This window comes from Hemibagrus wyckioides, linkage group LG06, assembly GCF_019097595.1.
Source record: "Hemibagrus wyckioides isolate EC202008001 linkage group LG06, SWU_Hwy_1.0, whole genome shotgun sequence".
In the NCBI taxonomy this organism is placed as follows: Eukaryota; Metazoa; Chordata; class Actinopteri; order Siluriformes; family Bagridae; genus Hemibagrus; species Hemibagrus wyckioides.
The window spans coordinates 8,476,541-8,492,675 of NC_080715.1; the positions used below are offsets into that span (position 1 = coordinate 8,476,541).

The window sequence follows — 16,135 nt, forward strand, 5'->3', positions numbered from 1 at the left end:
CAACTTCTCAGCTAATGATGGTGACGTGTTGCTGGCAGAAATAAACCACTTCTTTACCCAATTCGAGGTGTTTTCACTGGAGGAAGCCACACTACATCCACTAGCCCACAGCAGCCACATGTGAGGAACACATAGAGGACAGTGAACCCGAGGAAATCTATGTGCATCTCTGGACAGATGCAGAGGGAACGCAGAGATCAGCTGCCTGTCGTTTTCATCAAGACCACTAAGAACCAGTCCCTGTCCACTCCCAAAGAAGACCACAATCAGAAGCCTCAATGATTACCCTCCAGTAGCACAAACACCAGTCATTATGAAGTGATCTGTTCGGTCCAATATCATCTCAAATATTCCACCAAGCCTTGACCCAAACCAGTTTGCTTATAGAGCCAATAGGTCCACAAAGGAAACCACAGCAATAGCTCTTCATATTGCTCTGTCCCACCTGGAGCAGCAGGGACGCTACACTCGGTGGTTATATGACTTCAGCTCAGCTTAACACCATCCTCCTCAAAAGACTAGTGTATAAATTGATGGAACTTGGAATATCTCACTCCATCTGCCTCAGGGTCATGGACTTCTTAAGTATTCACTCCCAGAGGGTAATTTAAGGCTTCTATATCTCCTCAGCTCTCAGACTCAGTCCCGGCTCCCCTCAGGGTCAAGCTTGAATCAAGATTGCTGACGATACCACTGTAGTGAGACTCATCTGAGACTTATGTCAAATGCGAGAAATGTCGTCCTCGGGGCAGGTGGGTGGTTGCTGGGGTCTCTCTGCTTACTGAGATGAGGTGGAACAGCTGTCTGCATGGTGTACAGAAAACCCCTTTTCATCAGTGGGGACTGTGTGGTGACGGTCTCAGACTTTCAGTTTCTGGGCATGAGTTAATACAACTACAATCATCAAGAAGGCTCTTAATACTCAGAATACTCATGAATAACCAGCTCACATGAAAACTATTGGTGTCTTTCTACCGCTGCTCAATAGAGAGTACTTTGACCTACTGCATTGGTGTGTGGTTCTCCATCTGCACAGATGCAGAAAGGAAGACATTTCAGAGGGTCATCATCACAGCCCTGAAGGTTATCGGCTGCCCCTTCACTTTTAGGAAGATCTATACAGTTCATGCTGCCTCACGAAAGCTCAGAAAATTCTCAGGTACCCAACTCACGGGGGAATTTTTTCTCTTTTGAACCGTTACCCTCGGGTAGACGATATAGGACACTGAAAACCCGAACGAAACGATAAAAGATCAAACAGTTTTTAGGCCAAAACCATATCAGCTTTAAACACTGCCAAATATTAATATATTTATTTTAAAAAATATGTGCAGTGTGTTGTGGAATTGCCTGCAGATTTCATTGAACTTGTGCAATAAAAATAAAGACGTCCAAAAATATAAAGGGCAGGAAGAGCTTTCCTCCACGGCATGAGCAGCAGCTGCAAATCTCAGTGAAAGCACACGTTTGCTGTGATCATGTAATACAGAAGAGCTGGCAAGGAGGGAAAAAAAATGGAGAAATCCAAGAGACAGACAAGATCTAGACAAGGGAGGAGATAGCAGAGAGGGAAACAGAGACAGATAGACTTACCAAAATCTCCTCTGTCCAGAGTAATGACTTCTGGATCATCGTCATAAATGCCTGAAATACACAAATCACTCAATCAGAAAAGCAGCTGTACTGAATCATATGCTTTTAGTACCGTATCTCCGGTACGAAAGTTTCAAACAGGAACAGTCTGTCCCATACTGAGTAGCAACCTGTCTTATCAGTAGATCTGAAACAGTGGATAGGAAACCGAAAGATTTGGCCTGTGAACTCACCAAAATCGTATCTGTAGTAGTTCCAGCTTTCGTATCTGCCTCCCTGTTGCTCGTCTTGCAATCCCTTCTCTCCATACTTATCGTATTTCTTCCTCAAGTCTTCGTCTTTCAATACCTCGTACGCGCGGTTGATCTTCAGGAACTTTTCGTGGGCCGATTCGTCGTTCTATGGGCACATTAGAAAAAGGTGTTGGGTTTTTTGGTGTGGAGCATCACTTACATTCAGATATAAAAGAAAAATCATTATAAGCGTATGAGGAGTATTATCAGACAGGTGTGTTCAGGTGACCGTTCCAATGAATAAATGATTTTGAGAAAGAAAAATCACAGAACATTTTGATGGTACACATTTCGAGATGCCAAACAGCTTTATTTTGGAAACTTTTGGGCACCTTATGCATCTCAGATTTCCTTTGTGCAGTTCATGCTTTGTCGGCATGGTACAAACACAATGGCACTGAAACTGAGGCAGGGAGGATATGGCTGCTTTCACTACAGTGGTGTTGGTGAGCTTGTGCTCATTGAATGTGTATTTGCATGTTAAATCTAGATCACTGACTCTACACTTCACTGTTCTGAGGAAGATAACGTGCATCACTTATCACATTTGACTGTTGTGATTGTCATTTAGTGTTGCTAACAAACGACAGATATGGCATGGTGGTGCTCACTGCTGCTGTGGGTAGATCTGCATTGACAGCCTGTGACTCAAGGGACTGCTGTGGATAGAATCACTTGTAGACTATCTCTGTCTCTTAACGCCTCTGCATCAGTCAACAATCTACAGGAAGTAATTAGTCAATAATGAACTGATAAGCTCCACTGACTTATTAGTTCCTCAAGAGCTCTTGGTTGCTTTTGAAGAAAGTACATTATCAATATTTACATTATTTACTGTCCGGTGTCACCCAAGGTTTCCTTCTGAGCCTGGTTCCCATCAAGGTTTCTTCCTCATATCATCTCAGGGAGTTTTTCCTGCTCATTAGGGATAAATAGTATCTTAACTTTAAATTTATATGTTTTTTTAAATGTTTCTATACTTCTGTAAAGCTGATTTGAGAATTGAATTCACATGGAGGCTTCCACAGGTTTTCCCCCAATATGAAGCTCAAATAAAGGTAAACAAAAAAAAAACACACTGGGAAAGAGGCAGGTTGGGAATACACCCTGGGTGGAACTTAGGTCTGTCATAGTTCTCCATACCCTCACTCACGCCCTCTCACACTCGCCCTCTCACACTCGCCTTCACTCATACGCCCTCTCACACTCGCCCTCTCACACTCGCCCTCTCACACTCGCCCTCTCACACTCGCCCTCTCACACTCGCCCTCTCACACTCGCCCTCACTCATACGCCCTCTCACACTCGCCCTCTCACACTCGCCCTCTCACACTCGCCCTCTCACACTCGCCCTCTCACACTCGCCCTCTCACACGCCCTCACTCATTCACCCTCTCACACTCGCCCTCACTCATTCACCCTCTCACACACCCTCACTCATACCCCCTCTCACACTCGCGCCCTCTCACACGCCCTCACACACACACTCGCCCTCACACACATGCCCTCACTCGCTCACCCTCACTCGCCCTCACTCACTCGCCCTCACTCACTCGCCCTCACTCACTCGCCCTCACTCACTCGCCCTCTCACACACACTCGCCCTCACTCATTCACCCTCTCACACTCGCGCCCTCTCACACGCCCTCACTCACTCACACGCCCTCACACACACACTCGCCCTCAGTCACACACTCGCCCTCAGTCACACACTCGCCCTCAGTCACTCACTCACTCACACGCCCTCACACACATGCCCTCACTCACTCACACGCCCTCACTCACTCACACGCCCTCTCACTCGCGCCCGCAGACAAAAACCTTCACACACACCGTGAGGAAATTTATTAGTGTGACCCATCCTCCTGGAAGCATGCTTGTACACACGCACGCATACATGTACACACGCATGTGCACACACAGGTAGAGCATGTGAAAAGCCACACACAAACACACACACACACAGATAGAGCACGTGAAATGCTACACACACATGTAGAGCATATGAAAGGCCACACACACACACAAAAATATATATACGTAGAGCAGGTGAAAGGCCCCAGATATACATACACACACACACAGACAAAGGTAGAGCATGTGAATGTTACACACATATGTAGAGCATATGAAAGGTCTCACACACACACACACACACACACACACACACACAGATAGAGCATGTGAAATGCTACACACACATGTAGAGCATATGAAAGGTCTCACACACACACAGATAGAGCATGTGAAATGCTACACACACATGTAGAGCATATGAAAGGTCTCACACACACACACACACAGATAGAGCATGTGAAATGCTACACACACATGTAGAGCATATGAAAGGTCTCACACACACACACACACACACACAGAGATAGAGCATGTGAAATGCTACACACACATGTAGAGCATATGAAAGGTCTCACACACACACACACACACACACACACACAGATAGAGCATGTGAAATGCTACACACACATGTAGAGCATATGAAAGGTCTCTCACACACACACACACACACACACACAGAGATAGAGCATGTGAAATGCTACACACACATGTAGAGCATATGAAAGGTCTCACACACACACACACACACACACACAGATAGAGCATGTGAAATGCTACACACACATGTAGAGCATATGAAAGGCCAAACACACACAAAAATATATATACGTAGAGCAGGTGAAAGGCCCCAGATATACATACACACACACACACACACACATACACACACACACACAAAGGTAGAGCATGTGAATATTACACACATGTAGAGCATATGAAAGGTCTCTCTCACACACACAGGTTAAGCATGTGAAACGCCACACACAAAAATACATACATAGAGCAGTTGAAAGGCCCCAGATACACACACACACACAGGTAGTAGAGCATGGGAAATGTTACACACATATGTAGAGCATTATAAGAGACCACACACAAAGGTAGAGCATGTAAAAGGTTACACACATACGTAAAGCATATGAAAGGCCACACACACAAAAACACAAACACAGGTAGAGCACATGAAATGTCACACACATATGCAGAACATATGAAAGGCTACACACACACACACACACAGGCAGAGCATATACCTAGAGCAAGTGAAAATATATATGCAGAGCAGGTGTAAGGCCCCACACACAATCATATATGTAGAGCATGTGAAACAACACACACACACACACACACACACACACACATACACACAGGTAGTTATGAGAGCTCAGAATCAAACCATGAAGGCCGTGCTGCTACTCATCACACTACTCACTCATCCCCAGTAAGGAAACTCACCGGGTTCTTGTCCGGGTGCATGGTCAGTGCAAGCTTCTTGAAGGCCTGTCGAATCTCCCGTGTGCTGGCTTCTCTAGAAATCCCCAGCAGCTTATAGTAATCTTCGTCTGAGTGAATCGTCACCACGAGCCATGTCAGGATGAACAGGAAGAGCAGAGTTTTCATGGAGGGCATCAAACCGCCCTGGAACACGGGTGAAGACGATCTCTGGCGTCTCATTGCTGCAAGGAATCTCAAGCTTAGTGGACTGCTTTCATCTCCTGTAAGGAATCCTGCGTGCACAGAGGTGACATAAACGTTACAGAAGCATCTGCATCCTTCTTGTGATTTCCCATGGAGACATAAAACACTCAGCCGTACATGTTTACACAGGGTGGAGCTGCAGTAAAATCTGATAGCAGACCGAATCCTGGAGGCAGCAGGAACTGAGGGATCCAGGTGCCAAATACTAAGAACAGCTAGATGTATAACACATTTATAACAACCTTATTAACTACTAAATTGACCTAGACTACACGTGTGGTGTGTGTGTGTTCTATTCTTCATTATAACACACACATTTCACACAAAGCAGTTGTTTAGATCTCTCTCTCTCTCTCTTTAATCTGTTTTTTAAAATAGAAAAGTAAAAACAAAACACAAAATATTACCACTTACCGTAAACTGATACCTAGTCTTCGGTTTTATACTTCCTACCTGTATTGCGCCTCGTTCACTACGATTGGCTATAAGTTTGCACTCAAGCGCGCTTTAGCCAATCAGAGACGGACGCGAACTACTAGTAGCCAATCACAAAGAAGAAGGGCGGGGGGCAGATCAGAAAACGGGTGCAGAAACCGAGCTGAGCTAAGCTAGTTAATTTGAGAGGTGTAAACGAATAGCTTTACATGTTATGCTAGCTAGAGTTCGTTTAAATAGACAAAGCACGTTTTAACTAATGGTCCGTGACTCACGTGGACGCGGATAATATCAGTATCTGTTATTTATTTACGATGGAAACACATCATAACTAGAGCTACAACGCGAGCTAGCTGGAAAAAGTTGCGCTAACTAAACGTGAAGTCGATATGTGTGTTAAACAGACAAAGAAGGCTTTGTAGGTATTATTCCTGTTTAATGTGTGTTTATAATATTACCAACAAAATATATATTTCACGATATTTTGTTCGGCATCGAAAGCGATTTCATGTGATTTTAATTAAGAAGTTGTTGCCATGGTGATATGATGGGCTGTAGCTGTAATACAGACAGAATCACATTCAAGCAAATGAATAGAAATTAGGGAAAGAGAGCTAATTACCTTTAATTACAAAATTCCGTGATAAAGCTGTGGGAATTCTCAGCAACTTCTCACGGTGTATCTAATACACACTCCACACACACCGCAGGACCTACAGCTGATGATGCCGGTATCCTCTTCCACTATACGCGCATGCGCGTGCGTCGGACGCGTTGTGACGCAGTGACGCAACTTTCGCTTGTCTAATGGAATGTGCTATTTTTATATCATTATATCAGTCATATCGTGTCTTTTATTTTTTTGTTTTTTTACATGCCAGCTATTAAAATGTATACATTGAACCAACATAAGCAGTTAAATCCTGTGTACAATGTGTGTACCAAAAGTATGTGGACACCAGACCATCACATCACATCTATATTAAGTCAAGTCAAGAAGCTTTCATTGTCATTTCACAACCATATATTTATATGCACACTACATTGGCAAAGGTTTTGGGACATCCCGACAAATCATTGAATTCAGGTGTTGTTTTTGGCCCCTTGGTTCCAGTGAAAGGAACTCTTAATGCTTCAGCTTCATACCAAGACATTTTAGACAATTTCATGCTCCCAACTTTGTGGGAACAGTTTGGGGATGTTCCTGTTCCAACATGACTGCACACCAGTGACCAAAGCAAGGTCCATAAAGACATGGATGAGTGATTTTGGTGTGGAGGAACTTGACCGGCCTGACCTCAACCCCATAGAACACCTTTGGGATGAATTAGAGCGGAGACTGTGAGCCAGGCCTTCTCATCCAACATCAGTGCCTGACCTCACAAATGCGCTTCTTCTAGAGGAACGGTCCCATAAACACACTCCTAAACCTTTTGGAAAGCCTTCCCAGAAGAGTTGAAGCTGTTATTGCTGCAAAGGGCAGGACAACTCAATATTACATTCATGTGCATGTAAAGTCAGACGTCCTAGTTTTGGTCTGACTCTCAGTCTCTGCTCTAATTTATCCCAAAGGTGTTCTATCAGGTTGAGGTCAGGACTCTGTGCAGGCCAGTCAAGTTCATCCACACCAAATTTGCTCATCCATGTATTTATGGACCTTGCTTTGTGCACTGGTGTGCAGTCAAAGTTTGGAGCATGAAATTGTCCAAAATGTCTTGGTACACTGAAGCGTTAAGAGTTCCTTTCACTGGAACTAAGGGGCCAAACTCAACCCCTGAAAAGCAACACCTGAATTCAGTGATTTGGAGGAGTGTCCCAAAACCTTTGGCAATATAGTGTAGCTGATTAAGTACACAGTGAAATGAAAAAACATTGCTTCAGGACCATGGTGCTACATAAAACAACACAGAGCTACATAAAATAACAAAGTAAGCTAACTTAGCCACACAAAGTGCATAGTGGCCAACCTAGTGCTAGACAGTGCAAGACAGACAGTCTGTGTGCACCGTTGTGCAAAGGAAAGGATGTTTGCAAACATGTACACATATTAGAGCATTTACATTTCTGGAGAGAGAGAGAGAGGGCATTCAGCATGTATCGGCATATTTGGTTCTTCCTTAAACTGTTGCCTCAAAACTAGAAGTAGAATGTCTCTGTATGCTGAAACATTACATTTTCCCTTCACTGGAACTCAAGAGGCTCAAACACTGTTCCAGCTCCATGAAGACAGGAAGACATAATGTGGAGGTTAAGGCTTGACTAGAGTGTCCTGTACAGAGCCCTGACTCTGAATCAACCCCTCTGAACACCTTTAGGATGAAACTGGAACACCGACTGAACCCCAGACCTCCTCACCATCCTAACATCGGTGTCTGATCTCACTAACACTCTTGTAGCTGAATCTCCACAGCCTCGCTCCAACATCTAGTGGAAAACCTTCCCAGAAGAGAGAGTGGAGATTATTATAACAGCAAATAGGGACTACATCTTGAATTTGACATTTATATAACTCTTATGAGTATGGTGGTCAGATGTTCACATACTTTTGCCCATAGAATGTATTATTTTAGAAATAAATCATTTGGATATTTGCTGTTATAGGAAAATAATCCACGATGAGGAGATGCTTTGCAAAGTACTTACAAACATAACTATAACTACCTACAAGTTGATCATTATCCAGTAACACCTAATGAGCACAAAATTATATATTATACCACAAAAACAAGACACATCTATTTTTTTATTTGCATTAAATGTTGTGGAATATCCCCTAAAACAAGCTCCTGTTCTGTCCTATTCCTCTTACACCACAGCAATTTTCCCAACAATTACAGATTAAGATTTATAAATGAAGGACATTTTTTATGCTTGTTTAATCATTTATAGTTTTCTTGAATGTTGCTGAGACATGTTAGCTCCTGCTTATTGCAGCTATAAACAGATTCATTTTTCAGTCCAGTCAATAAGACCAGAAAAAAATTAGCTTCTTGTCGTCTACCAAGAAAATGTAAGACTCGCCCACGTTGGAAAACTTACTGATAGAATGCATTGACAATAGCAACATGTGAAATGTTGGGAAATGCAGACAGAGAGGAGGCGGGGGAAGCCGCTATACTCAATTCTCTCCTTGCGGTCATATCCCTACAGTTCCTCTAACCACCTGGGGTACCAAATAAAATCTCACAAAAGTACATAAATCTGAAGGTGTTTATTCATCCTCTATAATGACATTTACAATAGACGACATGTATATTAACACACTACTTCCAATACATTATCATTTCTATAATATAATCAACTGATACAGGTATGGCAGCTGTTCCACATAAACACGAAATCATTTGTGTGAGTTTTCTTTTCTTTTCTTTTTTTTATTATTTTCTCGTAAGGTTTGTTTTTCATTTTGCTTCTCAGTTATTTTTTCATCACGGAAAAGGACGGAGGAAACGAGGTTTCTCTGTAACACAACAGTGTCTCACTAATATCAGGGGGAAAAAAGCAAAAAAAATCACAGAAGGAAATAAAGACTGATTATATTTTATATTTGCTGCTGGCGTGACGAGAAAACATGAAACCGTTGGTGTGTAAAATGTTTGTCTCCATCTCCTTTAATACAAGCAAAGTCCTTCCTCATAAGTCTTTCTGATGATTGTAAAATTAATCTAAAAACATGGCGCACCTCCACTATCATCACCCTTTTGGTTAGGCGTCACAAATAGGGTGTAAAAAATAAATCAAGATAATGTTTAGGACTCAAGCTGAGCTAGAAAGATCGGTCTGCAGACCAGCAAGTCTTTCAGTTCATATATGGAATTATATATTTAAATATTTTCTGAGTAAACTTACAAAACTCAAAAGAAGTCTTTATTCTTAAATCAGTGAGATAAGATAAGATGCTGCAAAAGAGAACCTTTGCAAAGAAATCCCTTATCAGTGAAGCTTAAATGACAAATTCTGCAGATTGTTATCAGTTTTGAAAAGTTCCTCCTGCACCTGTCTTGCTTGACTCATTTATGGATTATGTGGTATAAACAGATAAAGAAAGAAAACACTTCTCGGCTTGAGGAGGAAAAGTGTTTATTTTTTATGTGTAATTTTAATGTTATTTGTTCTTATAACGCATCGAATATATGAGGCATTGCCACTCTTAGGTTAACAGTAATGTTGAGAAATCATACCTCATGTTTCAAGTAGGTCTATTTAAAACATTCCCAGGTGTTACTACAGAACGTCCATCTGCAGAGTGAGATTATTTTTATGGATCTTTCACACCGTCCCTTGGGTGTAGGTAAAGTAAAAGAAAACAACAAAAAGTGAAAAGGAGAGATTTAATCAATTTATGTTGTTTATTTTGTCGATAAGGAAGGAAGAAAAAAAGAAAGACAAAAAACATTTGAAAATATAAAATGCTTCTTTCTTTTTTTTTCACCCTAAAGGTATTTTTGCAAAAAAATTTTTTTCAGTTCCTCTTTTTGTCTCTTTATCAACGATACACAGTACTCCAGTCTTTCTAATTGAACCACTGGTGTGTAAAATCGTTTTTTCCATCTCTTTAATACAAGCGATGCTGATAAGTCCTTCCTCATGAGTCCTTCTGATGACAGGTATTGTACCTGGGATTGTAAAATTAATCTAAAAACATGGCGCACCTCCACTATCATCACCCTTTTGGTTAGGCGTCACAAATAGGGTTTAAAAAATAAATCAAGATATGTTTAGAAATCAAGCTGAGCTAGAAAGATCGGTCTGCAGACCAGCAAGTCTTTCAGTTCATATATGGAATTATATATTTAAATATTTTCTGAGTAAACTCAGAAGAAGTCTTTATCCTTAAATCAGTGAGATAAGATCACTTAGTTAACTAATTACCCTAACCCATGGGTTTGAGTCATCGGCAAAGGCGCTGAACACATCTAAATATGAACATTTATGAATCTGGCTCAAAACGTTAGCTAGCTAGATGCGATATAGATGGAAATAGTTTATTTTCATGGCTCAAAAAGACTCGAAATCCAGTCAGCTTGTTCATGGTAGCTGGCTAGCTCGCTACAATAATGCCCTAGCTAGCTAGATAAGTGGAAAAAATATTTTAATATGACTTAAAAATACTCTTAGAAATCCTGTAAGTTTTGTTCATGCTAGCTAGCTTGCTATTTTTAGCTAGATAGATGGAAAAACATATTTCAAAATGACTTAAAAATACTCGTTTGTTTGTGCTAGCTCGCTTGCTATTGTTAGCTAGATGGATGAAAAACATATTTCAGTATGACTTAAAATATACTCTTAGAAATTCTGTCAGGTCTGTTCATGGTAACTAGCTAGCTACTATTAACAGTATCGATTATGGATATTTGTTAATATGAATAAAAAACATCTTTCTGGAATCTGGAATGTTGGTTAACTAACTAGCATTAGCTGTATAGATTAGCAACATTCATGAATATAACTGAAAAATCCTCACAGAAATCCTGTCAGGATCACATTAGCACACAGCTAGCTGCTGTTCGCTGTGTAAATTAAAAGATTCAGAAATCCTGTCTCAAATTTTAGCTATCTAGCTAACTACTGTTATCATTCAGATTAGAAAAATCTATGTACATAACTTTAAAAATCCTTTGTGACAGATCAGGTTTGAGCATGTTTGCTAGCTAACTACTGATAGCTGTGTATATCATTATAAGCAACATTTATCATAAAAAATCCAAAATATCAAGCAACTACACTAGCATATATGTTAGGAACATTTACAAATATGACTAAAAAATCTTCTCAGACCTGCTGTCACTAGTTAACTAGAGCTAGCAGTAGAGATTATGAACAATTATGAAAATGATTTTTAAAAATGCTATTTGATCCTGATAGCTAGTTAAATCCAGTTAGCAGTATAGATTAGGATCATTTATGCCTGAAAAATCCTGTCAGCATTTTTGTCAGGTTTGATCCTGATAGAAAGCTAAATACCATTAGCAATATAGATTAGGGAAATCTATGCCTAAAAAAAAAATCCTCCTAGAAATCCTCTCAAGTTTGATCATGTTAGCAAGCTAACTATTATCAGGACAAATTATGAATATACACTATATTGCCAAACATTTTGGAACACCAGCCCTTACATGCACATGAATGTAATATGGAGTTGGCCCACCCTTTGCAGCTATAACAGCTTCAACTCTTCTGGGAAGGCTTTCCACAAGGTTTAGGAGTGTGTTTATGGGCATTTTTGACCGTTCCACTAGAAGTGCATTTGTGAGGTCAGGCACTGATGCTGGACGAGAAGGTCCGGCTCACAGTTTCTGCTGTAATTCATCCCAAAGGTGTTCTATCGGGTTCAGGTCAGGACTCTGTGCAGTCCAGTCAAGTTCCTCCACACCAAACTCACTCATCCAAGGTCTTTATGGACCTTGCTTTGTGCACTGGTGTGCAGTCATGTTGGAACAGGAAGGGGTCATCCCCAACAACATTGGGAGCATGAAATTGTCCAAAATGTCTTGGTATGCTGAAGCATTAAGAGTTCCTTTCACTGGAACTAAGGGGCCGAGCCCAACCCATGAATTCGATGATTTGGAGGGGTGTCCCAAAACATGTGCCAATATAGTGTAGCTAAATACCTTTAGCAGTATAGATTAGGGAAATCTATGCCTAAAAATCCACAGAAATCATGTTAGCAAGCTAACTACTATTAGCAGGATAGATTACAGAAAATTATGAATATAACTGTAGGTGTTATAGTTATAGTTGCCGTGTTAGCAGTGAGATTATTTCACTTCCTCTCAAGGTAGCTAAAGTTAAGTAGCTGGCTGACAAATTATTTGAAAATACAAGAGATTGAATAACAATAATGTCCTTACTTATCAACTTAACTTGAACTATTTATGAACTCAAAGACCTGTCCACTTTTCCATTTATAGCCAGATAGTTGCTCTTATTTCCGTATGATGCCCATAATTTCATATATGAACTTATGATGTCTGTGATCTGCAGGTCCTGGAAGGTCCTGACTGAGGTGAGCTCATATTGTTTTAAGCTGCTTCTAGTAAAAAAACAGGTATAAATGTTAACAGAAGCTTTACAGAGTGACAGAAGTGTGTTTGGTGCTTGCCGTGCTGTAGACTGAGCCAGCTCGGTAGCGAAAAAACACTTCTCTGGACACCAGTCCTTTTCTCGATAGCAAAGTGAGCAGATGGCTCCTGAACTTCTTGCCCACAAAGGCATAGAGGATGGGATTGATGGCACAGTGCATAAAGGCCAAAGCCTGAGTGAAATACATGCCCACATAAAGATGATCTCTATTTTCGCAGGAGTCGCTGATCAGCCCACCTCGCATCAGTGTGTCCACAAATTCAGTTATGTTATTAGGCAGCCAGCAGATGATAAAAGCCAGCACCACACAGAAGATCACTTTCATTGCTTTGGTTTTTTGGCTGTTACGTGAGCGAAACAGGGTTCCAACCGTGCAGCCGTAGCAGACCAGCATGACTGTAAAAGGAAAGAAAAAGCCAAAGACGTGACGGAGGACTCGTAGTCCTACACGCCAATCGTCCATTTTCTCCGCTGTTATGTTCTCGTAGCAAAGCGTTGTGTAATTTATATCCATTGCTTCTCGCTGGACCACAATGGGAATGGACAGCACAGTGGCCCCTAGCCATACAGCAAGACACACTAACCTCACTACATGTTGCTGCTTTGAGAGAAACTGAGTGGCTTTGACGATGGCCATGTAGCGGTCGATGCTAATGCATGCCAGCAGGAAGACGCAGCTGTAGAACGCCAACTCCTGGACACCCGAGATCAACTTGCACAGCAAAGTGCCGAAAACCCAACTGGATTTGTTGATGTAGACGGCCCAGAAGGGCAGCGTGAGCGCGAACAGCAGGTCAGCAAAGGCCAGGTGCATCAGGTAGACGTCTGTAGATGTTCTGTGCTTGTTCATGGTGCACACGGCAAACATCACCATAGTGTTCCCCATGAGACCAAGGAAGAACACAACGATGTAGCCGATCACAATCCCTATGCTGTTTACATCTTTCAGGGAATCGTTACATGGAGAGATTATACCTTCTATGTAGTTGTAGTCAAAATCTTCCACCATGTTTGAAATGTTGAGCTGGAAAAGAAGACAAAATTTTTTTTAAAAACAAAGCTTAGTTTCAAGAAGTTGAAAAATGAAAAGCACGCATTTTTCCCTAAAGAAAGTCTATTTCGTAAAATACATTTCTAAAAATTATCCAGACTGTATCTTGGTCCTCAGTGGTGTCACGCAGACTTGCTGATGTGAACGCTGAGTCATATAGGGAACATAGACATTTTACACAAAACAATCCATCCTTCTGTCTGTTTATTCTTCTGTTTTCTGGACTGCTTATACTACAGGGGATCATGGAGAGCCTGAAATCTATCCAAAGCAATTCAGTACACAGCGCAGAGGATAATGTAGTGATATCAATCAGCCTACAATACATATCTCTGGACTGGAGGAGGGACTGCTTTTGGAGCAAACCTCCGAAGCACAAGGAGAACATGCAAAGTTCACACACACACACACACACAGAATATGTTCAGAATATGTTTTCAGTAGCCGAGAAGGTTTTAACTACTTAAAGACTTCTTTGAAAATATGGTCAGTATGGCTATCAGATGAAGAGGACATTGGGATCAAGCTGGATCCAGATTGTTCTAGTGCACAAAAATCCATTTATTTCAGGATGTGCTGCAATTTTGCTGTGCTCTGAACAATGATGTACACACAGAAATTAGACATTTCATACAATATAATAGCAAATGGTTAAAAAAGTTATTTCGTACCAACAAAACATCTTGCAGGGAATCGTTATTTGGAGAGGAAAGCCCAAATCCTGTACAGTTGCTGGACATGTTGGACTGGAAAAGAAGACAAATTTTATTTTTGTTTGTTTTTGGAAAAATGAAATACACGCATATTTTTTTCCCTAAAGAAAGTCTATTTCGTAAAATACATTTCTGAAAATTATCCAGACTGTATCTCGGTCCTCAGTGGTGTCACGCAGACTTGCAGATGTGAACGCTGAGTCATATAGGGAACATAGACATTTTACACAAAACAATCCATCCTTCCATCTGTCTATACTTCTGTTTTCTGGACTGCTTATACTACAGGGGATCATGGAGAGCCTGAAATCTATCCAAAGCAATTCGGTACACAGCGCAGAGGATAATGTAGTGATATCAATCAGCCTACAATACATATCTCTGGACTGGAGGAGGGATTGCACAGAATATGTTCAGCATATGTTTTCAGTAGCCGAGAAGGTTTTAACTACTTAAAGACCTCTTTGAAAATATGGCCAGTATGGCTATCAGATGAAGAGGACATTGGGATCAAGCTGGATCCAGATTGTTCTAGTGCACAAAAATCCATTTATTTCAGGATGTGCTGAGATTTTGCTGTGCTCTGAACAATGATGTACACACAGAAATTAGACATTTTATAATAGCAAAGGGTTAAAAAAGTTATTTCGTACCAACAAAACGTCTTGCAGGGAATCGTTATATGAAGAGGAAAGCCCAAATCCTGTACAGTTGCTGGACATGTTGGACTGGAAAAGAAGACAAATTTTATTTTTGTTTGTTTTTGGAAAAATGAAATACACGCATATTTTTTCCCCCTAAAGAAAGTCTATTTCGTAAAATACATTTCTGAAAATTATCCAGACTGTATCTCGGTCCTCAGTGGTGTCACGCAGACTTGCAAATGTGGTTTAGGACGCAGCGTGTAGCTATAGGCGTCACCAACATTCGGCACTCTGTGCTGAAACTACAGTTATACTTTGTACTCTAATTTGTAAATATAAGCATGAACATTTTCGCAATTTTGTTAAACATCTACAGCTGCAGTGTGTGAAGATTGAACAATTTATTTATGGACAAAATTTAATATATTACTTCCATTACTTTACTTTAAATCAGCCAACCATGCAGTGTAACTTTGGAATAAATCGATTATATAAAAACTTTTTCATCTGGGAAATAAGGTTCCCAGTAGACAATTCCCAATAAGGTGCGCAACAGACGAGCATTTAATGGTTCACTAAGTCCTGTTTCTTTTTAAACAATATTTTTAAAAATGTTTTCTTACCTTTTAGGTGCTTTTTTCTCCTTTTTTTAATTTTCCTAATAATTCCTTTTTTTATAAGTTAATAAGATATTTATAAGTTAAATCCACTAAGTTGTAGCAGACATGCAGCTGCTTATGAGTGCAAAGACTCCACTGGTGCCAC

General features: G+C 40.8%; 2 protein-coding genes across 2 annotated transcripts in view; both read right to left on the bottom strand.

Annotated features, from left to right (window-relative positions):
* dnajc10 (DnaJ (Hsp40) homolog, subfamily C, member 10) overlaps window positions 1-6,640 on the bottom strand; it is a 31,988-nt gene extending 25,348 nt beyond the window's left edge. Inside the window, exons 1-4 of the mRNA XM_058393335.1 lie at window positions 6,502-6,640; window positions 5,202-5,473; window positions 1,827-1,992; window positions 1,594-1,644 (exon numbers count right to left, since the gene is read on the bottom strand). Coding sequence (XP_058249318.1) covers window positions 1,594-1,644; window positions 1,827-1,992; window positions 5,202-5,420 — 436 coding nt within the window. The 5' untranslated portion in view covers window positions 5,421-5,473; window positions 6,502-6,640. The remainder of the gene's footprint in view (window positions 1-1,593; window positions 1,645-1,826; window positions 1,993-5,201; window positions 5,474-6,501) is intronic.
* A 2,497-nt stretch (window positions 6,641-9,137) lies between these two features.
* On the bottom strand, window positions 9,138-16,135 carry cxcr2 (chemokine (C-X-C motif) receptor 2). The gene is made up of 4 exons (XM_058391138.1): window positions 15,994-16,135; window positions 15,380-15,454; window positions 14,685-14,759; window positions 9,138-13,986 (listed from the first exon to the last, which is right to left on the bottom strand). Exons 2-4 carry the CDS (start codon window positions 15,446-15,448, stop codon window positions 12,949-12,951), a joined length of 1,182 nt encoding a protein of 393 aa, XP_058247121.1. The 5' UTR covers window positions 15,449-15,454; window positions 15,994-16,135; the 3' UTR covers window positions 9,138-12,948.

Excerpts from the sequence above, each read along its gene's own strand:
- cxcr2 (XM_058391138.1), bottom strand. The coding sequence starts at position 15,448 with ATGTCCAGCAACTGTACAGGATTTGGGCTTTCCTCTTCATATAACGAT. Across the intron at positions 14,760-15,379 it reads CCCTGCAAGACGTTTTGTTG|TCCAACATGTCCAGCAACTG; the intron begins GTACGAAATAAC and ends CTTCTTTTCCAG. Across the intron at positions 13,987-14,684 it reads CCCTGCAAGATGTTTTGTTG|CTCAACATTTCAAACATGGT; the intron begins GTACGAAATAAC and ends CTTCTTTTCCAG.